Raw genomic sequence first — 24780 nt, forward strand, 5'->3', positions numbered from 1 at the left:
ACGTTTGTTGAGCTTCTTAATTCTTGTGCAAAGCCAAAAACGACACTTAATAGAGAACGGAGGGTTTAATCTATATTAAACCCACTGAAAAATAAATTTTCCATTCAAAGACACTACAATGTAAAGTGTTAATATATAATGATTTATTTAATAATGAAACAGACAAAAAAAATCACAATTGAACACTCAACATTTCAATTAAAAAAGATATGTGATTAAATCATTATCCCAAACCAGTTTATCAATACACTAATATTTATGCAAAGATAAAAAAAAAAAAAATTACAATGTTAATTAATAGATCTAATACAACAAATCAAACATACTACAGTTAAACCTCTATAAATTAATACATTTTGGACCATCAAAATTTCATTAATTTAGCGAAATATTAACTTATCGATAAATTAATAATTATTAATTTATACATTAATTAATAACTAATTAATTTATGAAATTACTTTTATTATTATTTTTAATAAATACATTTTTTTTAATTTTTTTACGTGTATATTATTCATTGTACCATTAGTTCAATGCACTATAGAGCCCGTTTCACGAACGGAAGCTCTTAAAGCAGCAATGGTATATAACGATTTTATGTTGTGTTGTGAGAAAACCACCGGAAGTTCTAACCATGTTAAGAAGAGTGAGGGACGAGATTGATGGTAATGTGAACTTCAACAAGAAACAAGCGACAATTAAATTATATATTATTAAGCTTTCATAGATCTACAAAATATGTACTCTACCATGTAATTTAAGAATTATTTTTATGCATTATTAATTTATATATTATATGGGGCTTCTTAAAATTTTCGAATGTGTATTATCTTATAAATTTAGCGAATTATTAATTTAGCACGTTGTCCCCGAGTCGGGACCGGGAAAATTTATTATTTAAGCGAGGTTATTAATTTATCGAGGTTCTACTGTACTAGTTGTTAATTAATTAATCAATAGTTAAAAATGAATTAAAATCATATAACCGAACGAGCTAAGGCCCAGGGTCCATACCCGAATACGGCCCATTTTGACATGTGATGATTCGCTTCCCCACGTCTACGGATAGGATCATAGGACTCACCCTCCTGCCACGTCAGCAACCACAGCTTTTTCTTGACCCCAAAAATAAAAAACAAAAAAAAATAAAAAAATAAATATTATTTTCTGTTCTTCCCCAAATTTCCCACCATTTTCCCTTTTTTCTTCACTCTTCCGAGTCTTCTTCTCCCACAAAATCAATTATTCCAACGACATTTGTACATTGAAATCTCACTGATAAATTCTGTATCTAGCTATGTCTTTCCAGGCGCGCCACCAGAACCTCGTCTCTTCCAGGTAATTTTTAATTATTTATTTATTTAATTAATGTTTTGATTATTCATTTTTGCTTATCTCCACGATTTGTTGGGGTTTTACAGTTAGTTTCGAGAACAATTATGCGGTATTTGTACTAGGTTCGGTTTGTGTGGTGTGGCAATCTCCTATGATTAGCTTCTGATAGTGTGGGCTGCTTCCTAAATCATAATCATATGAAGCTTATTTATCTGAAAACTTTGTGGGTAGCTTCATTATAATGAAATCAGTATAATGAAGTAGCTATTTTTTTTTTGCAGTTGATGTGCACTGTGATTTTTTTCTTTTGGTTGGATATGCAACTTTTTGCACAGAGTTTATCTTATATTTTCTAAAATTCTTATGAAAAGTTGGAACTAGGAATGAGATGATTAGCAAGTTGTTAAAAAGAGTCGAGTGTGTTTCTGTATTGCCAGGAACGTAATTTAGAAAGAGAATCAACACGGGTCAAGATTAAGAAGCATTATGGATTAAATTGGCAAATTGGAATGTGTTCTGTGAATGTTTCTGTATTGCCACCTCGCTTTCTTAAGTGGTTTTAGAAGCCAAATTTTGTTTTTAAACCTCCATTAAAGATATAAAATGCTCTCTTATGAATAGAATACAAAGACTATGAGCAAAAAGAGAAAACAATACAGAGAACTATGTTTGGTGGATGGACTCACCACTTATGTTTAAGGAAAGAAAAGAGGGACCTGCCATTGTGTTTTTTGGTTATTTCCATCTGGAAGACACGAACACGTATGTTTTCCATGGTGGCTAATGAAAACACAAGAAGGGTTGTGGGAAATCTTCCTTGACAATTTTTCTTTTTTCTGAATTTTTTTTCCATTTCTACTGCTCTTCTGCAGCACATAGCGCTTTCTTGATTACAATTCCTGACATATTAACAGTGCTGGAGGGCTTCCATATAATTACAGATAACTGATGACAAACTAAAGTCAAGCATGTGCCATGAAACTAGGAAGTTTTAATAATTTAGAATTCTAGCTTTAATCTTATGTAGTAATGGAAGCATTTAAAATTGAAAATGCAGTAGTTTTAACTAGTTCTATTCAAGATCTATGAGCTATCAACTCTCTTCAGTTTTCAGTCTTTTGGGTACACTGAGATTTAATATATGAAACTTTATCCATTTCTTATTTCGGTAGAAATTAAAAAAATGGTTCTGTGGGGGGTGGCTGTGAAAGAGCGGGACCTGAGTTTATTGATGGCAAAAGGAGGACAAAATATAGTCTGAGAGTATATTGATTTTAACTTAGTTATATATGTGACCTCCGTATCCTTCTTTCAAGAATTAAATAATTTCCATAGTCTCCGAATTCCTTTCTTTACGAACATATCATCTAAGAATATATTTAAGCTTCTGTCTATTTTTTTGGTGTTATCATGGTTGAACAATGGTTTTTTTTCGCTATGTTGCTTCAAGTATATTATTTGGGTAAAGGACTGTTTGGGATCTAGGTGTCAGAATTCTATTAGAAAATGGTTGTGGCTCTAAGTGCAGATAGCGAAATTATTAGAATTTATATCTCTTGGATTTTTTACAAGGGACCTTGGGCATGTTGATATGAAGACATTGTAATAGTAAACTCAAGATAACAATGCTATATATTAAATATGTATCAGATAATTTGAAGTACACGGAAAGATCATCCTATTTCACCTGTTCTTGACGGTTCACACACTTTTTAATGAGTTCATCAGCTCAAAGAAAAAGAAAATAACCTAGATTTTGTAACGGTTCTTTGTTCTCATAGCAGCTAATTTCAACTAGGGAACAAAGACTACTATCTTATTATAGAAGTATGCAAATTTTTGTTTTCTATTGCATGTCGCTCATCCTTTCACTTTTCATTTGCAGCTCTTCGAGTCCATGGGTTCCAATTAAACCAATCAGAGACTATTTCTTTAATGGAAAAATTGTCTGCGTGGATCACTTGATATCTAGTCATTTTTATACAAGGAAGAAAGGTCGTGTAAGGATATCTCATTTGGGAAATGGTAAATTTAGTCTTAGCTGCAGTTTGTCAGATTCAGGAAAACAACCGAGTAGCTTTCGCAAATTAAGAAGGATAGATCATCTCCTGCCTTTGGCTTCTGCTGATGATGGTGTGACAGTTAATGGGAGTTCCAAGGCCAGAACCAGCAATGATGTTGAGGAGATGAGGTACAAATTAGATCAGTCTTTGCAGGATGAGGACTACTCTACTGGCCTAGTTCAGTTATTACATGATGCTGCAAGGGTATTTGAGCTGGCAATAAAAGAACAGAGCTCATTATCAAAGTCAACTTGGTTCTCAACTGCGTGGCTTGGTGTGGACAAAAATGCTTGGGCTAAGGCACTTTCGTATCAGGTTGACATTACAATTTAATAGCTCAATATATTGTTGAGGTGAGTTCTATTGGAGCCATGAGATTCTGTAAGACCTTGTTAAAAACTTCTGAAATCTGAGGCCAGTCTGTATGGAATATAGAAGTTCTTCACTTATCCTTTATCTATATCTATTTACGAGGGCAAAAAATGTAACTTACATTTATACCATTTATATCTGAGACCAGTCTGTATGGATTTGAGATTAGTAGAGGCTAGGTACCAGCTCTCCTAATGAGGATTGATCCATGGAATTGGCTCAGTAGACTTAGATATAAGTTTCTTTTTTCCAAAGTAAGTTTTGAAAAGCTTTCTTGTGTATTTGATCTCACTTGGTAAATCCTCCAAGTGCTGTATATCTTGCAAAGTTTCTGTCCCAATTGATTCGAATAGTCAAAACTATTTTCCAAACAATTTTCTTTTCTAAAAATATTGTGTCCGCCAATGTGCTATTTTGATCAACGAGTCCATTTTTAGTGACACGCTTTACCAATTTCTTCGGAAAAAGTTGTATGAATTTTTGGACAAAGTCGATTCATTTCCATGGTGTGTACTAGATATTGATGAAATTTATATAGTGCAGGAGTAAATTGACTACCCTTTTCTTCTCTCTTACCTTGTATCTTTCATGTACCCCTGCTGAGGCATTATGCTAGAATACTGAAATAAATGATCACTGAACTACCATTCAGTGGTATTTCTTAAAGTATCTTCTGTCAACCCAAAATAGAAGATTTTATAATCTTCTTTCTTTCTTCCCATGACATATTAAGTTAACTACTAAACCAATGCTATCTGAGCTACTTAGTGAGTAGAATTTCTTAAGACATCTCCTGCAACAAAATTGAAGATTTTGTTTCACATCTCTCCTTGCTACCACGAATGTTGTTAAGCTACAATATGAAACAAATGCTAGCTGAACTACTTGTGAGTGACCATTTATCTAGAAATCGAATTTCAGTCAATTAGTAACATATTTCGTCTTTCTTCTCTATTTCTTTTTCCGTAATGATAAATAACTAGAAATACAAAATTAATGCCAGATGTTCCCACTCATTCATTGGAATTTATTAAGAAATCTTCATTGGGTTAAAGAAAGAAAATGTTTACGGCTTTGCTTCTTGGAGAATTGATCTCTCCTTCTGGAATATCTTATTGCCAATGCACTATTAGGTGGTGTAATATTCAAGTCACTCTAATTCCTATCTGGTTATACTCTAATGAGGGTTCCATATTGATCTTTTCAAATGTTTCAGTATTATGTAAGTGGATAAGATTTATAATATGATGCTATGACCAGCGTTGACCGTATGACAAGATTATAGTTGGTTATCCAGTTTTTCTTGTTATTACCTGTCAATGTTGCCTAAAGACTTCTATTATCTTCAGGCATCTGTATACTCTCTTCTGCAAGCAGCAAGTGAGATTTCTTCTCGAGGAGATGGTCGAGACAGAGATATCAATGTTTTTGTCCAGCGGATGTAAGAATCCATTTCTAATTTTCTGACTTCTGGTATATTTGGAAGATATTTTTAACACTTCTATTATTTCATTAATGTAGCCTATCAAGGCAATCTGCTCCTTTGGAGAGTGTAATTAGAGATAAGTTGTTGGCGAAACAGCCAGAAGTTTTCGACTGGTTTTGGTCTGAGCAAATTCCAGCTGTGGTGACCAGTTTTGTTAATTATTTTGAAAATGAGCAGCGTTTTGCACCTGCAAATGCAGTGTAAGTAGTAACTTTAATGTGCTGTACAACATGTCTATATTCATGAGGAACCGGATGCTAGAGTCAATGAATTTGCTTATTTACAGGTACAAAAAAGGCCTGTCCTCAGTTTCAGGCAATTTAAGTGATGTATCCCTGCTCATGCTTGCACTTAGTTGCATAGCAGCGATCATGAAACTTGGCCCAACAAAAGTTTCTTGTGCGCAATTCTTTTCTCTTATTCCCGACGTAACTGGTAGATTGATGGACATGCTGGTTGAATTTGTCCCTGTTCGCCAAGCTTATCATTTGATAAAGGAAATTGGCCTGCGCAGAGAATTTCTTGTTCATTTTGGTCCTCGAGCAGCTGCTGGTAGAATGAATAATGACCTGGGTGCTGAAGAGATTATGTTTTGGGTGGGTCTAGTACAAAAGCAGGTGCATCGAGCTATTAATCGGGAGAGAATATGGTCCAGACTCACAACTAGTGAAAGTATTGAGGTTAGTCTGAAGAAGTTTCTATTGTATTTGCACATATTTTGATAGTTTATCAGAGACTGGTTTTGTCGAAATGTCAAGCTATAACTAATTATAATTTTAGGGGATAAAATAATTGATACATAGGTTGTACTACTTTCGTTTATCAAGTTTTAGCTGTCAGCATGTTTTTGCATTTTCAAGATTGAGAATGTTTACCTCAGAGGAAGTGTCTAAACTCTAAAGTTTGTTATACCAATGATGTCAAGCAACTAGGTTATTCATTGTATTGCAAAAGAAATATTCTCCACTTTTCCATTTCCATGACTCTTTTGAGTAGTTTGTGAGCTGTGCTAGAAGTTCTGAAAATTGGCCAAGAATATCCGGTACGACTTCTAGAACATGTTTTGAGCCTTTGCAGTTTGCCCTAGGAATATGAATTTTTAGTTGAAGTTTCTGTAGAACTGTCAACAGCAATGAGATTGAGCTTGATGATATAGTCTTACTATATATGTTCCCCAGTTGGTGAGTAGCCTTGTTGCATTTTGGTGGAGTGCATGGTATGGTGATAATAATGAGCTGAAATATAAATCAGATCTCACAAAACTAATTTTTTAGTTTATGATCATTTGGTTATACACAGTATGTTTTAAGGAAATACTGTACATTTTGAACTTTTGACTTTATGTGCAAAACATGTTGTGAAAAGATAAATGGATTTCTTCTTTCTTGCTTTGTTTCTTAATAATGATGATCTCTTTCCCATCTATTGTAATGGAGGTTTTGGAGAGGGATTTGGCTATATTTGGGTTCTTCATTGCCTTGGGGAGAAGTACACAGTCCTACCTATTCGCTAATGGCTTTGAAACCATGGATGGCCCTCTTGAAGGATTTATACGGTGCAGCTTCTAAGTCAGAGATACATTCCTTTTTCTTTATATACTTACTTCGCAGTTTTTTCTATACCTTACTATCTTCTCTAACAGGTACTTGATTGGGGGCAGTGTGCTATATTATCCTCAGCTCTCAGCAATAAGTTCTTATCAACTGTATGTGGAGGTTAGCATGGAGAATAAATCAGCACTAAGAAGATTCAACATGGTGAAAGAAACTAAAATATCTTTGATGTAACAGGTTGTGTGTGAAGAGCTAGACTGGCTTCCTTTTTATCCTGGCAGCAGCAGTACTTCCAAACGGACATTTGGACACAAAGATAAAGAAGGTCCCCCCAATTCTGAAGCTATTCCCCTGGTGTTAGATGTCTGCTCTCACTGGATTGAGAGCTTTATAAAGTACAGTAAATGGCTGGAGAGTCCGTCGAACGTCAAGGCAGCTAGATTTCTTTCCAAAGGGTAATGAACTATAGTACTTTGAAATCAATATATTGAATTTTCAATCTATATCAACTTAACTCAATAGACTAAAATTAAAATCAGTCACATTAACAATGCTATTTTTGTCTGAACTTTTTTCAGACACAACAAATTGAAAGCATGCATGGAAGAGCTGGGAATACAAAAGTAAGTTGAAGGATGTGAAGCCATATTTTCTTTGTGTTTGAGAGTGTTTGTGTGTGTGTGTGTGTGTGTCTGTCTGCGTGAATGTGCACTTGGTAGAAATTCTGTTACTTAAATTTCTGGTGGGCAGTGAAAGTACATCCTCGAAGCATTGGTGTGATGAAATATCTTCCATGTTTAATGTTGAATTGATAATAGAAATAAATATCCATTTTCTGCAAATGATTCCGATAGTTAACTTCTTCTCAGAGCTCCACTGGGTTGAAACAATATCACCTTCATGGCTCAGTCAGCACCTCCCTTTTGAATTGTATTAGTCATCATTTTAGTGGAACTTTTCTGGACTCTATAGGTACTGCAATTTTATATACTCACTATAGTATTGATTGGGAGGGTTATATGGTGCTTAATCTCAGACAAAAATGAAAAAAGTGGAACATTTTTTTTGGTTTTATTTGGGAATGGCTATGTCCTAGTTGAGCATGTATTAGCCGCTCTAATTTTATCTTAAATCATATGATTAAGTTGTTGATTAATTTGTGGTGGTTCATGTCAGCATGCGACTTTTTCCAGAAAAGATGTTATGTTCGATAAATCTCAAGATTGCTGATTATATCTTTTGATGTGCACTATTGGAGTTAATAATGCCTAGCTACTTGTTGACAGGGGTTATTTACCAGTTGAAAAGGAATCGCAATCCTTTGATAAGGTATTTAGAATCTATCTTGAGTGAAGCTATCTATAAATGTGTTTTACTTACATGCCACTATGCAATTAGTCTTCCATTATTTCCATTCTGTTGGAACTAGGAAGTGCATTTTCAAATATGAAAATAGAGTATGTAACATATCCCTACTCTCTGGCCTCTGCACCCTCCATATCCATTGTTATTAGTAAATGAGTATCACGAGACTATTCTGACTTATCATGCATTACTAAAAAACAATTGGCTGAATATGAAATTCTATAGTATGGAAATGATTATAGTTTCTTCTATTAATCAATTGCGAAGTTGAGTTTTTTTACAAGGTTCCTATCCTATACCTTTTCTTTTGATTTCATATTTTTTGCATTGATAGGATCTGATTTTTTTTGGAAACTTACGGACTCCAGAATGTAGCTTTTTATTGTTTTATCGTCGATAATTTAAATTAGTTGCTACAGAAATGTCTATATTTTATTGATTCTTTAAATTGAACCAGTCCAAATTAACTATCTTGTGCTAGAACTATGAGAGATATTGTTGCATAATGCATCGATTTTCTAATTTTGGATAGGCATTGGAGAGTGTTGACGAAGCTCTTTTACGGCTTGAAGAATTACTTCAGGAGCTTCATTTATCAAGATCTAATTCTGGAAAGGAGCACTTGAAAGCTGCCTGTTCAGACCTTGAAAGGATACGAAAGCTGAAGAAAGAGGCTGAATTTCTAGAGGCATCCTTCAGAGCTAAGGCAGCTTCTCTTCAGCAGGTATGTGAAATTTCTCCAGAATCAGTGGCTTCGTCACCTTGGGTTAGTTTTACTTATAGTTGAAATGTCTGTTTATTTTTTTGCGAGTACAAATATGTGCAGCAGCACGGAACATGACAATGAAATGATAACAGGCTAAATATAAAAGCTTGACTTCAGTACTGAGTGTTTAGTATTGTTTTTGGGTGCTTATGGAGAAGTATTTAGGTGAATGCGTTCTGGGAGCATGTATTGGACAATTTTATGTATTGTTGGTTTGACTTTGGTAATGTGTTTTGAAGAGTAAATAATATGATGTTTTGAAGCATTTCTAGCGAACATTTATTGGTTTGCAGGGAAATTTATTGGAGGATGTGTGTATATTTGGTTTTATTTTGGGAGATGAAAAGGGAGTTTCTGCTGAAGCTTCCGAGAAAATATTTTGAAAATATAATGTATAGAAGAAAGGTATTGTATAATGTGTGCAAGCGTGGTTTTATTTTGGAAGTATCAAAACTTTTTGGAAAAATGAAAAGAGACATTGGGTAAGATACGGTTTATTCTATGCTACACCGGGTGAAATACATCGGGTAGATCTTTACCATTAATATACACACAAACACCCCCACACCCACATTGGTGTGTGTAGATCAACGGTAAAAAATCACCAGGTGTAGTCTTCACCGGCTGTAGCATAGAAATAACGTAAGATACTGTGGCAATGATACAAAGGGGTGTAATAGAAAGGAATGCATGGATCTATAAGGACTACTAGTTGACTAATAGTTGTATTTGATTTAATATTAACGTTTGCCTCTTTGGTACAATGCATTATGTTTGTTTATCGGCTATCTTTGAGGGAGTTTCTGATAATCGACGAGAAAGATTCATGGAACTTATTAATGTGTTTCTGAGTACTTCTTGAGTTTCTTCTTTGTAATTTTTCTTGTCTTCCTAGTGATAAAAAATACTTCCTTAGATTTTGCTCACCGTTAATGTTCTTTATTCGTTCTATTCACTATTGATTTTGATCTTGTTGACTAAACGAAACAAATAAGCATCGTGATTCTCTTATTTCCTTATCTTTTAAATTAGCACTGCCACCACGTTGAAATCTTGGCTTATTTAATTCTATTTTATTGCTACAAAGTGGTGGTCGGTATATTTTGTTGACCATATTGTTCACTACTCAATTTACTATACTTGGGAAAGATCAATGTCCCACTTCTTTATATTCTTCTTCTTCTGTTTATTATACTAGGGAGATGTCAGTAGCTCTAGAACTCCAGCTAGTGAACGGCAACAATATTCTAGAGGAAAAGGTAGCAAGAGTACTGACATGAAAATGGAGAGGAGCAGGTACAAGACTTTTCAGATAACTCGGTGCTCTTATTTTAGTTTAATATCCAATTATTTAAATTATTTATGTAAATTTGTTGCTGCTTTTAACACTGTTTTTTGCTGATTATTCTGTTTTGGTTTAGCAGTTCTCTTGGATTATGGAGTTTCATAGAACGCAACCCAAACAAATCCTCTGGCCCAAGTTCTTCAACTGCCAATGATAGTGTATTATACCTTATACAAAAGCTTATCAATTACTTGCATTGTACATTTATATGTTCGTAGGCTGCATTTTGTTCCTTATGTTAATGAACTTAGGATTTGAATTTCTCATGGTTGTTTTTTGCATTGCTTGGTGCTTCACTTATAATAATCTGTCAAATGTGTCGCTTGCTGTGCAACTACAGGAAGTGCACACACCTTGATATTGGTTGATCATTCATTCTAGACAGACACCATATTGTCTAGTACTACAACTCAGTCTCTCGTAGGTCTTGGTTTAGCCTTTAGTACCTGTACATGGACAATTCGTTGGTGTCCCATGGATGTTTTTATTTACTTATTTGCATTCAGTAGCCTCCAAGAACATACATTCAGTTACAAATCACATATTTCCAATTCCATTAATCATGCTGAAGGATAGAAATTGACCAGCATAGAATTTTACTCTGCTTTCTTCAGCATTTTTGTCATTCTGATAGAAGTTAGAGCTGAGTGGTTTCATAAATTGATTATGAAATAAAAGTTATCCCACTCTATCGTTGGTTTCTTTTTCAGCAGAATGATGGGTTCTTGGAACAAGAAACTGAAAGCAAGGATATAGATGACTCAGAATCAAATGATATTCAGCGATTTGAACTTTTGAGGAATGAACTAATGGAACTTGAGAAACGAGTTCAAAACAGTGCTGACCGATGTGAATCTGAAGCGGTACGTTGTGATTCTCCTTCAGTTAATTCTTGACCATTTGTATGCACAGAAATATGGGTTCACTTTCAATTATCCTACTTATTTTTGGTTTTATGATTGATAGTGCCTTTTACAGTTTAATGCTTTTTCCGCTCCCTACTTTTGGTGCAATTGTAAGACTGACAGGTTGTTCTTTGAATCAAAATTGGTTTGTTATGAGGAATACTCATAATGATGGCTTTGCCTGAATGGACTTATTTTATGTTTTATTCCTACTTAATCCTACTTATTCATTGAGTTTTGGTCATCTTTTACGTCTGTTGCAGTCTCTTTCTAATACACTTTGATTTAAGGAAGTATGTAAAGAGGATGATTTTTTAAGGAATTATTCAATATATTAGAGGTGAACTATAAACTTTAGGCACTTAGAATCTATTTCATGCACTTCAGTTCATAATTACGTGTTTATAGTTGATTACCTTTTTCTGCTCACCTTAAGGCTATTAAAAATACTGTATATGTTGATTCAAAGCTTTCACGCAGGACGAAATTCAGGTTAAAAATGGTGCATCCAAATACGGTAATGATGGTAAAGGCACTGGGTTGGTTCAGACTCAGAAGAAAGATGGTCTTATTGAGAAATCATTGGATAAGCTGAAAGAAACAAGCACAGTACGAATATCTCGTCCCTCTATATTTGCCTATTAAGATTTCATATATATTTCGTTACCTTTCTTTCCGTATAACGGTTCTAAGATGAAATGACATGTTATTCTGACAATCAATCAAGTTGCAAACTAAATTGTTTCTTCCACTCTTGAGTTTAAACAGCATTTTTTTAACACGAGTTTGTTATATAGCTTATCTATCTGCAGTCTTACTTAATTGAGGGAAAATCACATTTCAAGTTATTTAATGTAATTTGGACTGCCAAATATTTCTTGTACGACTCTATATATTAATCGACAGGCCATGCATCTCGATCACTAATAGGCGACTTGCTATGAACTTTATTATCTAGTCAATATGAATGGAGGATAAAATAATCCATTCTATTGTAATAACAATAATAATAATTATTATAATTTTTTTGCTAGTTTCTCAAATTCTTTTACGTTCACGAGCAGGATGTTTTGCAAGGCACTCAGCTTCTAGCCATTGACACTGGTGCTGCTATGGGGTTACTTAGGAGGGTTCTAATAGGGGATGAATTGACAGATAAAGAAAAACAGGCTCTGCGAAGAACACTGACTGATTTGGCATCAGTTGTCCCGATCGGTATTCTCATGCTCCTTCCGGTAAGCAGTGACGATATAATACTTGTCTCTAATTGTGTGTGTGTATTATATATTCAATAAGCTGAATATTTAATGCCTTCTGTGTGTGTGTGTGTGTGTATATATATATATATATATACTTACAGGTGACTGCAGTTGGTCATGCTGCTATGTTGGCTGCAATTCAACGTTACGTGCCTTCATTGGTCAGTAGTATTTAAGTGAAACCCTCTAAAGTTTTGTTTACTCTTTTAATTTTGAAACACGTGCTATCTTTATTTTTCTCGACAGATACCTTCGACATATGGACCTGAAAGGTTAGACCTGTTGAGGCAGCTGGAAAAGGTAAAGGAACTAGAAAGTGACGTAAGCATCAACGAAAATGCAGAGGAGTGAACCCAACCAAAGCTTCGGGGGAGATATTTTACTCCTTTTGTGCCCTACATAATCGACATTTTCACACGCCTCAGTCATAATCAAATACACCATGTTTGGAAAAGAAAACTGGATATTTTTCGTATTTTCTGTTTGTATGGCTAATATTGTAAATATATATATCGGTGTAGTTTACCTGAATTTCGAAACTTTTTGTAGTCCGTTTATGGTTGTTCTCTACTCATACATAGCTCGATTGAAGAGTAACTTTGATCTCTTCACCTTGTCACTGGTAACAATCAAAATTTGATACAAAACACAGACATAGAGCGGCAAGTTTACCACACCTCCACCTATCCGTAATTACCAAAATTCATCCGATATTTATTTCCGTCTTACACCAACCCCTTGATTTGATTTTTCATGAAATCTTAGTTCCCCTTCAGAGAATATTCTCCAAAGAATGTCGATTCTACACCAGTAACCTCATCTTCTTCAACATCACACTGTAGTTTCACTACCTACACTTCTTGGATTTACTAATGTGAACCATCATGGCTTACATAGGCCATTTTCTAAACATATGTGCATGACTACCTTAATCTGTTCCATGCTGCAGGAGTAGAATCGGCATTTTTCAGAGAATATTCTCTGGTATCGGAAAGAATCCATGAAACATTACACAACAATGGTGTTCGTGTAAGACGAAAACAAACGTCAGTGGAATTTTGGTAGTTGCAGATAGGTGGGGAGGATGTGTTTTTAATAATTTAGTGTAAATTCATGGAGATTTTTGTATTTTACCCTAGTTTTATTATTTTTTAAAGTGAATAAAATGATTATTTAATTATATGACAATAACGATTATAATAAGAAAAGTATTATACTATTATAATAAATGTTTTAGTAATATTTAAACTAACAATATCAATATTCATACAAATCTGGTAATATAAATTTACTCGGCAAAAGATTATAAAAACGTAATCATCATAAAATGAAATTAATGTTAAAGAAATGAAGCAATTAATAAAATAAAATTTAGATAAAAAAATAAAAACGAAGAAACTTGTAAATATAATTACATACGCATGGTTAAAAAATAAACGGTTTGATTCGAATTTTGGACTTTTTATAATTGAAAAATTGGTGGAGAAAAAGATAATTTTAAAAAAATAATTACAAATTTTTCATTAGGATTGTTTACTCTTAAGATTATGAGTTGAGGCTGCCTTAATAATTCTGACAAAAAAGCAAATTTCTGACAAACAAAAATTGGCTCATCTCAGTGGAGTCTAAGTCAAAATCAACAACAAATCTCAGTACTTCTCTTTTCCCCTCTTTTCAAATCCAACAATCAATTTATGAAAGTTGGAAGAAACTGGAATTCATCGTTTCGAAGTTCAATCTCCAACAGCAAGCAAGCATTGGTCGGCTGCTTTTGATCAAACCCGTAATTAATTGGATCACTATTTGACAGTGCGTACTATGTACCCTACCTCAATCTCAATCTGATTCAAGGTAATTAATTACATGTATGGATCCAATTTCTGTCTTCTGTTGCCCCTCTTTCATTTTTTTTTTCAATTTCTTCGATAAAAATCCCGCAATTATTCGAACATTATTCACCAAATCAAGATTTTGTTCAATACATACGGGACTATCGCAATGTTTAGGGGCGATTGAAGCTCGATTTGATGCGAATTGCTTGCGATTTCGACTGGGTAGCGTTCTTTTTTCGCGATTTAGGCACAATTCTGGCCGAATTTGGTGCGTTCATATTCGATTTAGGTCGGGATTTGTGTGATGTAGACTGGGTCTCGCTATTTAGAACTTGAATTTTGAAACTTGAATCTAGATTTGTTTTGAAATGCTAAATTTTTAACCGATTTATTGCAGGATCACGATTAACCTATATTACTGGGTATTATATTCTGTTATATTTCAAATGTCTCTATATATGCAAATGTGGTTTGTAATTTCTGTTACTGATTGTAATTTGATGCTGTCTGTTCTAGGCTACAATGTCCGCCACCCCAAGACAAAACAGCCTCGGCACTGGCGGTGTCCCTTGGAATCAGGATGCAGAATCTCTTTTCCGGACAAAACCCATCTCAGAAATCCGAAATGTCGAAGCAACCACCAGGAAGCAGATTCAAGATAAGAGTGAGGAGCTCCGCCAATTGGTCGGAAACCGCTACCGCGATCTCATTGACTCAGCCGATTCCATTGTTATAATGAAGTCATCCTGCGAGTCCATCTCTGCAAATATCTCCGCCATCCACCACTCCATTCTCTACTCTCTCTCCTCCCCTGATATTCCAAGGTCCCCTCACTCTTCCACTTTTAACCCTGTGGGAGCCCGTATTTACGGAATTGCCTGCCGGGTCAAGTACTTGGTCGACACCCCTGAAAACATCTGGGGCTGCCTCGACGAATCTATGTTTCTTGAATCTTCTGCACGTTACATCCGTGCAAAGCACGTGCATTTCAACTTGCTGAACTACAAGGATAACAATAACGTGCTCTCGAATTTCCCGTTGTTGCAACACCAGTGGCAAATAGTGGAAGGTTTCAAGGTTCAGATCTCGCAGAAGAGCCGTGAGAGATTGTTTGATCAAACCATTAATCTTGGAATTGGTGCTTATGCAGATGCGCTGGCGGCTATTGCCATTGTGGACGAACTCGAACCGAAGCAAGTTTTGACCCTGTTTGTGGAATCGAGAAAATCAATCATGTCTCAAAAGCTGAGTGCGTGTTGTCGTGATGCGAATGCTGATAGTTCTGAAGTGATTTCCGTCTTCTGCTATGTTCTGAAGATAATTCAAATTACTGTATGCCAAGTGGGGGAATTGTTCTTGCAAGTGTTGACTGATATGCCTTTGTTCTATAAAACCATACTGGACACTCCACCTGCTTCTCAGTTGTTTGGGGGAGTACCAAACCCCGATGAGGAAGTGAAACTGTGGAATTTGTTCAAGGACAAGTTGGAGTCCGATATGGTATTTCTTGGTCGGGATTTTATTTCCAAGACTTGTTCTGATTGGCTGAGGAATTGTGGGAAGGAGATCACTAGCAAGATTAGTGGAAGGTACTTGATTGATGTAGTGGGCAGTGGGTATGAGCTTTCTCTGGCTGAGAAGTTGATAAGGGAGACAATGGACAGTAAACATGTCTTGGAAGGTAGTTTGGAGTGGCTGAAGAGTGTTTTCGGTTCCGAGATTGAGTTACCATGGAAAAGGACGCACGAGCTAGTCTTAGGTGAAGAGTCGGATATATGGGCTGATATCTTTGAAGATGCTTTTGTTCAGAGGATGAAAGGGCTTATTGACTTGAAATTTGATGCATTAAGTGGAGATGTTGATGTGGCGCAGTCAGTTCGATCAATTGCTAAACCTCCCGATGATCGCACCGATTCTGAAGATTACTTGAAGAGATTACAAGTTGGTGGTGGCGTTTGGTTCATTAAACCCAATGGTAAAATGCTAGGTTCTGTGCCTGGCTCAAAACTACACCATTCCCAAGACAATGATTTGCTTAGCTGTCTCGGTACTTATTTTGGCCCAGAAGTAAGCCGGATTAAAGATGCTGTGGATAATTGCTGTCAGAAGGTTCTAGAAGATCTCCTCAGTTTCCTGGAGTCACCCAACGCGCCACGTAGGTTAAGGGATTTGGCACCGTACGTACAAAACAAGTGTTACGAAAGTCTATCAACCATATTAATACAACTCAAGAATGAGCTTGACCACCTATACAGCGACCTAAAAGATGAAAAAAAAGATGATGCCTCGTCACTTTCTCCTGCTATACTTGTTGAGAGATCATTATTTATTGGGAGACTTCTCTTTGCATTTCAGAAGCACGGTAGGCATATCTCCGTGATACTCGGTTCACCTAGGTCATGGGCGAGTGAAGTTTTGACAGCTGTCACGACTCTGTCCCCAATTGGATCAAAACATATTAGAGTGGCAAGCGGCTCGCAAATGACCGATAGTCCTGGGAAAAAGATGCTTGATTCCAGCAGGAAACAGACTTCTCTAGTAATGAATGCTTTATATGGAGTGGATGATAAGTCGAGCCCACAACTTGAAGATTTAAGGCAGACAACCCAAGATCTAAGCGTCAGAGCTTACAATCTGTGGATAACATGGGTTTCTGACGAACTTTCAAACATATTCTCCAGAAATCTCAAACAGGACGATGCCTTGTCATCCACTGCTCCAGTCAGAGTAAGTGATCTATAATACTGGACACGTTTTCTGTTGAATGATATAGCTCCCTTATATTGCTGTGACTTATTTGAATTCGCAACCATGCGCAAGATTATTATTAATATTTCTTGGAAATTGTAAACCAAACTTATTTATTTTTTTGCTAGTATCAGCACAAGAGAGTTGCTTTGTTGTGTCTGAGTTGTTTCTTATTACTTGGCAGGGTTGGGAGGAGACTGTAGTCAAACAGCAAGAACAATCCAGTGAAGGGCAGTCAGAGATGAAGATCTCTCTTCCTTCTATGCCTTCTCTATACGTGACATCATTTTTATGCTATGCGTGTGAAGAGATTCATCGTGTTGGTGGCCATGTAATTGATAAACCAATTCTTCAGAATTTCGCAACAAGGCTTTTCGATAAGGTACTTGGTGACCCATTTTGTTAGTTATATTGGTAACTGTGGCTTCATTACTTTTTGTTAATCGTTGTAATCTTTGGCCTGCACTCTTTCTTATGTGACAACATTAGCTTCTAACACTTTTTTAGATCTTTTTGGGACAAAATTCATGTACTTAATCTAATAGTGAAGTGGTTTTCTTTGTGTATTCTACACAGTCATAGAAACCTCCTTCCTATTAGATGACTAGGTAGTTTCATATTTAGTTTTCCTCTTGTACACGATTTTAACTTCCGTTACGCTTGCATAGGTTGTTGCAATTTATGAGGCTTTACTGTCAACTGAAGAAGTTCGTGGGTCTCAAATGTCAGAGAAGGGTGTTCTACAAGTCTTGTTCGATTTGAAATTTGCTGCTGATGTTTTGTCTGGAGGTAGTTACAATGCAAATGAGGATTTATCGGAAATTTTTACCGGGAGATCTCCTTTTAGAAGGAAGCAGAAAGCACAGCAATCCAACACGGTCATAGGAGAACGTACTAAACCGTTGGTAAATCAGCTTTCACAGAGGCTAGACCCCATTGACTGGCTAACGTAAGTTGTTTGGAACTGATTTTTTGTTCTTGAGGGATTTTTTATTATTTAAGATGCAATCTTTACAAATTTTTTTTTTATTTCTCCTAAACTTGTTTTATTTGCAAAAATTGCTATGCTGTTATATTCATTTTAAATGCAGTTATCTTACCGATTTCTTTGATACATCGAAGGTACGAGCCATATCTTTGGGAGAACGAGAGACAGGCATACTTAAGGCATGCTGTCCTTTTTGGGTTTTTTGTGCAACTTAATAGGATGCATATGGATGCTGTGCAAAAGCTACCCACTAATTCTGAATCGAATATTATGCGCTGCTCTGTAGTACCTCGTTTCAAATATCTCCCCATCAGGTTCTCATCATTATACTTTACGAGAAAATTTACTAGTTCATATGTTGATTTTTTAGTTGCTAATCCTTTGAGTTGTTTCCTGTTTTTTCCATTCAAATAGGTTCGATTTCTGGTACTAAATGTTTTTATGTTTATTTATTTATTTATTATTATTATCCAGTGCTCCAGCATTATCTGTGAGGAATTCAGCGAGGACATCTGTGTCGGCATCTACAGATGATGTTTACTCGAGAAATTCATGGAAAAGTTACACGAGTGATGAGATATCCCGAAGTACAGATGTGGATGAGGACTCGAGTTTAGGTGTGGCTGCACCATTTTTGAAGTCCTTCATGCAGGTATATTTTCTATATCCTAATATTGTTTATATTCTTTGAAAAATTTCATTCCGGTGGTGCATATTTCATCATAGGATTCCTCATAAACGTTGTTCTTACAATACACACCTTCGGTTTCAGTTTGATCAGTGGCTATATATACTTGCGTATTTGGACATTGTAATGAAAATTTCAAAAATAAAACTGTAACTGTTAAATTTGTTTGCGGCCGAACAATATTTTCAGGTAGGGAGCAGATTTGGGGAGAGCACATTAAGGCTGGGGTCGATGCTAACAGATGGTCAAGTAGGAAGGTTTGGTGACATATTACCTGCTCAAGCTGCCGGTCTCCTTTCCTCCTTCACTACTGCCAGATCAGATTATTGACCAAAATCATTGACCGTGGAACTAACCATGGTTAGTTTCGTCTCCTCCTCGTGAAAACAACATAAACGAGTTCAACTTGTTGGAAAATTCGATTTTTTAGGTGCTTTTAAGTCTTGATGATGCTTTGATATTGTTGAGTGCCTAAATGTTTTGAACTTCCGTGTTGCTTTTGGCTATAGTTGATTGAAGCTCTGGATCGAAGCGGCAATTTTTTCAACTGGTTTTGCAGAAGCAGTTTTTTGCCTTGGTATGTAAGCTTTGAGAAGGAATCATATGCTGAGGTGAATTTACATATATAACCTTGTGCGTTGTGTGAGGAGATTACAAGAGCTTTGAGACGTAGGCCAATCTTCATACCAAATGGTGTAATATCATGTAATATATTACCAACTTTCACCCCCTACCCCCCACCCACCCACATTCCATTGTTTCATTTGAGAATTTACTATCTATATATTGAAATTTTGACTTATGATGGAATAAATTTGATTAACAAAAATATAAATAGATATGTGTAACTAATTTGTTAACCTTTCAATTCCCTTATATATATATATATATATATATATATATATATATATATATATATATATATATATATATATATATATATATATATATATATATATATATATAAGGTTTTTGGCTATTTGAACTCCACCAAATTTCTTAGTCCACTCCACCATTTTATGCTTTCTCAATTATACCCTTCACTTCATCAACTCCACAACCTAAGCAGGATTTGTTTTTTTTTTAAGTTACACAATAAAACCTCATCCCTCTCTCTCCACCGCCGCATTCATAGAAGTCCGCCGTAGACCTGCCAAACCCTGACACACTAAACACCCTTTAGCTTCCACCTCCGCCATTGAAGACGGCGTCGATCGTCGTCCTTAGAAGCATTTATCGGGCAATGGGTAACGTAATACTCTTTTTGATTTAAAGAATTTATTCTTTTTATCACACGCCTATGAATTAAGAAGCCCTAGAACCCCGATACGCCGAAGCCTCTTACTCCGGTCCTTAGGCTAACTACGAACAGTCAGGAGTTGCGTGAAGAGAAGAAACGTCGTAAGTACAAATAGTTAAGTAAAACCACGCAGCGGAGATCCACAAAGATTAACCCGATGCCTAGGGCTTACGACAATGAGAAAGAAAAAAAGTTAAAAACAACACTTCATTTAATCATGCCTGTAGACAGGGGCGGACCCAAGGTATGCCTTGGGGGGCCTCCGTCCCTGCAGATTTTTTTTTTTACCTCTTTTTTAATATTTTATGTTATTTATCTATTAATTTATACCGTTTAGCCCCTCAAAGTTTAAATTTAGTATCATTTTAATCCAAAAAAATTTTTTTAGCCCCCACCCAATACTCCTTGAGTCCGCCCCTGCCTGTACATATCTTTCAATTTTACATTTGACCGAATATGGAGTAAGTTATATCGAAGAAAGTTATGTCTAATTAAATAATGCTAGTAAGTTAATGCATCACAAAGATCTCCCTTAAAGTTTAGTTTTATAATAAAGAAACGAATTTGAAGTAATTAAATATTATTTGTAGTTTTTACTAAGAAAAGTAATAACATTATGCTTTGGTATGTAAAATAATAAAATATTGGAAAAATAATAATGTTATTATTTTTTACATGAAAAAGAGAAAAAAACTATTTTCCATTATTAATTTTTTTTTTTGGAAAAATATTTTAGTAAAAAATAAAAAAGCAGAAACTATGAAGGAAATAAAAACATCGAAAAATGAATCATTTTATATTTAATTAAATGACAAAAAAATTCCAAGCTTGATTTACATGATTTCAAGCGGGGAGGCAAGGGCCCATCAAAACCTGGCAACAAGCAAAAAAATTGACGAGAAAAAAAAAGGTATTGAACCATTTCCATGGTTTCTGAATCTCATCCTCCGTTTATTTCGATACCTCTGAAGCCATGTATCTCGCGAGTTATGAAGTGTTTGACCATGTTTTGTTAAACATAATTTATGCCGACGAACTGCTCGATGAAATGCCTCAGTGATGAAGAAACTTTTTTGAATCCGTAAAGTGTTAGCGGAGAGTTGTTTTCAGTAGAACCCACCATTATTCCATCTCGAATCAAATTTCCGACTGATTTGCCTTCATTTCAGCTTACAGTACACTTGCTTTTTTTTTTTTTTCCTTTTTTTTTTCTTTTCTGTTTTTCTTGTTTATGTAGTAAGGTGGTGTTTCATGCAAGTGCTAAGATAGGAAATGAAGTTCAACGTGGTGTGCAAGAAACTCTACAATTATGTTCGGTACGATCTCAAGGAAATAGCGTTTCCCTCCTCCTTGCCGGATCCTCCCCACATCAAAAAGCGCGGAATACTTTCGTGGAAAGAGCGCTTCCTTGTTAGTACTCCCAATCGAAATGTTTGCACTATTGTACCATTTTATTATTCAATGGTGTTTTGTTCGAATGATTTTATGTTCACGGGCTCGTAAAATTGAAACGAGATGAAATTCTGATTGGATTGCCTAAAAAATTGAAACTTAATCGTTGTATTAATTGCCATGTGCTTGTGTGTGTGTGTGTTGGGATGGTAATTTATATGACGTTTAATTGTTAATATAGGTGTTGAAGGAAGCTTCTAGATTATATGGTGCGAGCTGGGTAAGAGATATTGGTCCGGAACTTAGGCCACACGAGTACAGAAAGAAAACAGAGAGTGAAGAAGATAAATCCAATCGGGAAAAAGGCGCACCTAACGAGAGGGAGCCATCAACACTAGAGGATCTTGGTACGAAAAATTTGCTTTTTATTTTTTGGAATGAAAATGAAGATAAATTTGCATTTTAAAGGAAACTGAAACGATTACTGTTTCTATCTTGATTTTTGCCTTGCCGTATGTTCATCAATTCAGATGTCGGTTCTTAAAGATACTTAGACGAATCCATGGGCACATCACTGTTTCCCTTATTTATATTATCTTTAGCTTGCCTTTCTATATCGACTTTCGTGTTACGTTTTTGTTTCTTTAGCTTAAGATATCGACTTCAGATATTGTGCTTTTGTTGCATTCCATTGTAGGCCGCTATAGTAGTTTCTGTAAGTACGAATATTTTAAAGTGTAGTTGATCGAATTCGTCGATACGGAGAATTTTATAAAATTTGATGAAATTTAAAACTAGTTTGATTTGTACGTAATGTTGTGTTTCCATTTTTTTCTCGTATAAAAATATGTTCTCTATTCTGCATGCAACATATGTTCTTTTCGGTTTTTCGGCTGTGAATGGTGGATTATATAGCTGTGGCTGCAAAGGGGGGAATGGAGAGTTTAAGGCCAGCTCTGCAGAGAGTGTACATGACTAGGGCTTCGGCTTATAGAGATGCTCTGAGAAGTTTTATCGAAGGTTATCAAGAAGGTATACATCAAGTTATGGAGAAGAAGGAAGATCACAAATCTCAAGGAGCCGACACTCCAAAAGGATCAAATTAATTTCTCTGAAAAATGAAAAAATAAATCGGTGAGTCCCCTTTCTCCACGTTTTACTGTTCGGATAATTAGTTATGGTTGAATTAATCTGAACAAATTTGGACAGCCAAATCGTTTTTTGTAGTTCCACTTCTGTGAGAAAATCTGGATCCTACATTGAACTCAATAAGTGCAATGTAAAAAAAAAAAAAAAAGTAGTGTCATACTTGCATATCGAATACTTAGATATTCTAAAATATAATTTTATAGTCCTAACGTTAAAGTAAAAATAATAAGTAGGGGAATTATAAATTCAAAAGTTGTAGTAGACTCAAGATAATCACGTTGCAAAGGCATATTATGCCATCCTAATAAGATATATAGATAATCAAGTCAAATAAATGTTAAATACATATTGCTATCCTCCAACGGTATATGTTACGGAGTTGCAATACAGTCATCCTAAGAGATAAAAAAAAATGATGCATTAGAAGTGGTTCATATTCAGCCTTTCAGCAAAGAATAAATTGAACTCAATTCGAAACTGAATTAGCAGTTCAAATCAAATTAGGACCGGTACGGTCATGATTTAAGTGGCGTAGAAAATCGAGAGACGAGGGCATAGAAGTGAGACAGGGGATCTAGTAACGACCCTTTTTTCTTTTCCATGGGTTTGTCTCTTTTATTAATTCCAAGTCTTTTTGAAGATGATATTTATTTGGTAGCAAGAACTAATAATTACTGTTTATTTTCCCATTTCAGATGATGATTCTCTCTGAATAACAGACCCATTCAGTGGATTCACATAGTGCCTCGAATGGTGGTGGTGACTTTGGTGGGTGGGGTATATCCCTCGTCTCATTTCTTCAACTCTTTGTATTATTACGATAAAAGTCTCCGGTCTTTTTTCCCATCCAATGAGCCATATTAGTTAGTAGCATCGACTTTTATCATTATGGTACAGTTTCGGTTAGTTTGATAATTCGTTTATTTCGTTTCTCAGTTCCATTCATCTAAACCGGTGATTTATGCTTTGTGTGTGTGTATGTGTGTGTGTGGCTCTCGAATTCAACTTCCGTTTCGACTAAAATTACAGTGTGGATACACTAAAGCTATTGTTTTTCGTTTATTTATTTATTAATAACTTAGCATTTGACTCTCAGAGCATGAGTGGGATGGATGTCTTCTTCAAGTCAGATATATAACATGAAAATTCTGACCCAACTCTTTCCACTTTCCACCCACCAGGTACTGCAACTTTATCCTTTCCCCACCTTGTGCATGATATATATATATATATATATATATATATATATATGCACTATTATAAATTGTCGATTACTCCTTATCAAGAAACTGTGGTTCCAAGTGAATAGGCTGGGTGAACTCCTAAAGGAGGGTGTGAATGAATAGAGTATTGATTTGAATATCGCCTAACTTAGATTGCAGAAATAGTTGAATTAGGGTAAACTTCTATTTTTGAACAGAAAAAAATACATGTTTGTATAGTATTTATTCCATATTTCCACATTATGCTATGTGTTATCCGTGGGTGGGTGTTTGGCTACGCTTATAAGCTGTTAAAAATATATTATAAGCTTTTTTAAAGTGTTTGGTAATTATTTTTACATGAAGATGCTGATCATTAATAAAAAAAAAACATTTTTTAAAATTAAAATTAATAAATAATTTGATAAACTAAATTCTCTAAAACAGCAAAATATTGTCACTTGGGTACACTCTGAAAATATTGTCTTCTTCCATAATTTATTAGGTCAAGAGTTAGTTGTACCCAATATATTTTCCTGTTTTCAAAATTTGTACTTAGTAGTTGTAAAACACTAAGGGCAAATTATGGTCACCCCTTTAACTATATATCATCTTACGAAAAACCATTCTTTTAGTAGGTAAATTTAACATCGAACGTATTAAATGGTTGAGGGGTTGTAATTATTCAAACATTAAAGATTTTTTTTCCGTAATTTGAGCATACTCAGGTGGGTGGCTGTAATGTGTTCAAACATTAAACATCATTAAGACAACCTCTTTTTCGAAGCAAGGCAATTCGAACATAGTTCCATAAAATCCAAAGCTTTTTACACGGTTTGATATTACTACTACTACTACTTTGCAGGTTTTATTTTCTGTCAAGTAATCACATTAATAAATGCTCAGCAAAAATTACTACATCCCAAAAAAAAAAAAAAGACATTAAATTTTGTTCCAAGAAAAGTACTAAACTGCAGCTAGGGAATTGCCATTTGTCCCATCAAAAGTAAAAGTCTCTATCTCCCACAC

The 24780-nt window shown here is 35.2% G+C and overlaps 3 protein-coding genes across 10 annotated transcripts; all 3 read left to right on the plus strand.

Annotated features, from left to right (window-relative positions):
• The first annotated feature begins 1070 nt into the window (after positions 1-1070).
• On the plus strand, positions 1071-12991 carry LOC105949967 (uncharacterized). 7 transcript variants are annotated; one of them, XM_012973280.2, is made up of 18 exons: positions 1071-1341; positions 3224-3716; positions 5123-5214; positions 5295-5459; positions 5546-5939; positions 6696-6814; positions 6902-6974; positions 7050-7267; positions 7391-7435; positions 8099-8141; positions 8710-8901; positions 10142-10239; positions 10368-10446; positions 10999-11151; positions 11674-11802; positions 12258-12428; positions 12554-12613; positions 12699-12991. In XM_012973280.2, exons 1-18 carry the CDS (start codon positions 1301-1303, stop codon positions 12801-12803), a joined length of 2670 nt encoding a protein of 889 aa, XP_012828734.1. In that variant the 5' UTR covers positions 1071-1300; the 3' UTR covers positions 12804-12991. The 7 variants fall into 7 exon arrangements, with proteins under 7 accessions (XP_012828734.1, XP_012828733.1, XP_088680919.1 ...); XM_012973279.2 differs by having other exon boundaries at positions 1086-1341; positions 10365-10446; XM_088824793.1 differs by having other exon boundaries at positions 1086-1341; positions 10365-10446; positions 11686-11802.
• A 958-nt stretch (positions 12992-13949) lies between these two features.
• On the plus strand, positions 13950-19537 carry LOC105949974 (Vps51/Vps67 family (components of vesicular transport) protein). Of its 2 annotated transcripts, none has more exons than XM_012973289.2 (8): positions 13950-14303; positions 14801-17011; positions 17217-17414; positions 17701-17981; positions 18155-18334; positions 18495-18672; positions 18898-19068; positions 19218-19537. In XM_012973289.2, the coding sequence occupies exons 2-7, from the start codon at positions 14807-14809 to the stop codon at positions 19036-19038; spliced, it is 3183 nt and encodes a 1060-aa protein (XP_012828743.2). In that variant the 5' UTR covers positions 13950-14303; positions 14801-14806; the 3' UTR covers positions 19039-19068; positions 19218-19537. The 2 variants fall into 2 exon arrangements, with proteins under 2 accessions (XP_012828743.2, XP_088680967.1); XM_088824841.1 differs by having other exon boundaries at positions 14251-14552.
• Positions 19538-20784: 1247 nt separating this feature from the next.
• On the plus strand, positions 20785-23638 carry EMB2735 (embryo defective 2735). The gene is made up of 5 exons (XM_012973236.2): positions 20785-20918; positions 21246-21418; positions 21642-21807; positions 22316-22534; positions 23245-23638. The coding sequence occupies exons 2-4, from the start codon at positions 21281-21283 to the stop codon at positions 22504-22506; spliced, it is 495 nt and encodes a 164-aa protein (XP_012828690.2). The 5' UTR covers positions 20785-20918; positions 21246-21280; the 3' UTR covers positions 22507-22534; positions 23245-23638.
• Positions 23639-24780: the final 1142 nt, after the last annotated feature.

The sequence above is a fragment of the Erythranthe guttata genome, chromosome 10, assembly GCF_056151865.1.
Source record: "Erythranthe guttata isolate IM_541 chromosome 10, IM_541, whole genome shotgun sequence".
Lineage (NCBI taxonomy): Eukaryota > Viridiplantae > Streptophyta > Magnoliopsida > Lamiales > Phrymaceae > Erythranthe > Erythranthe guttata.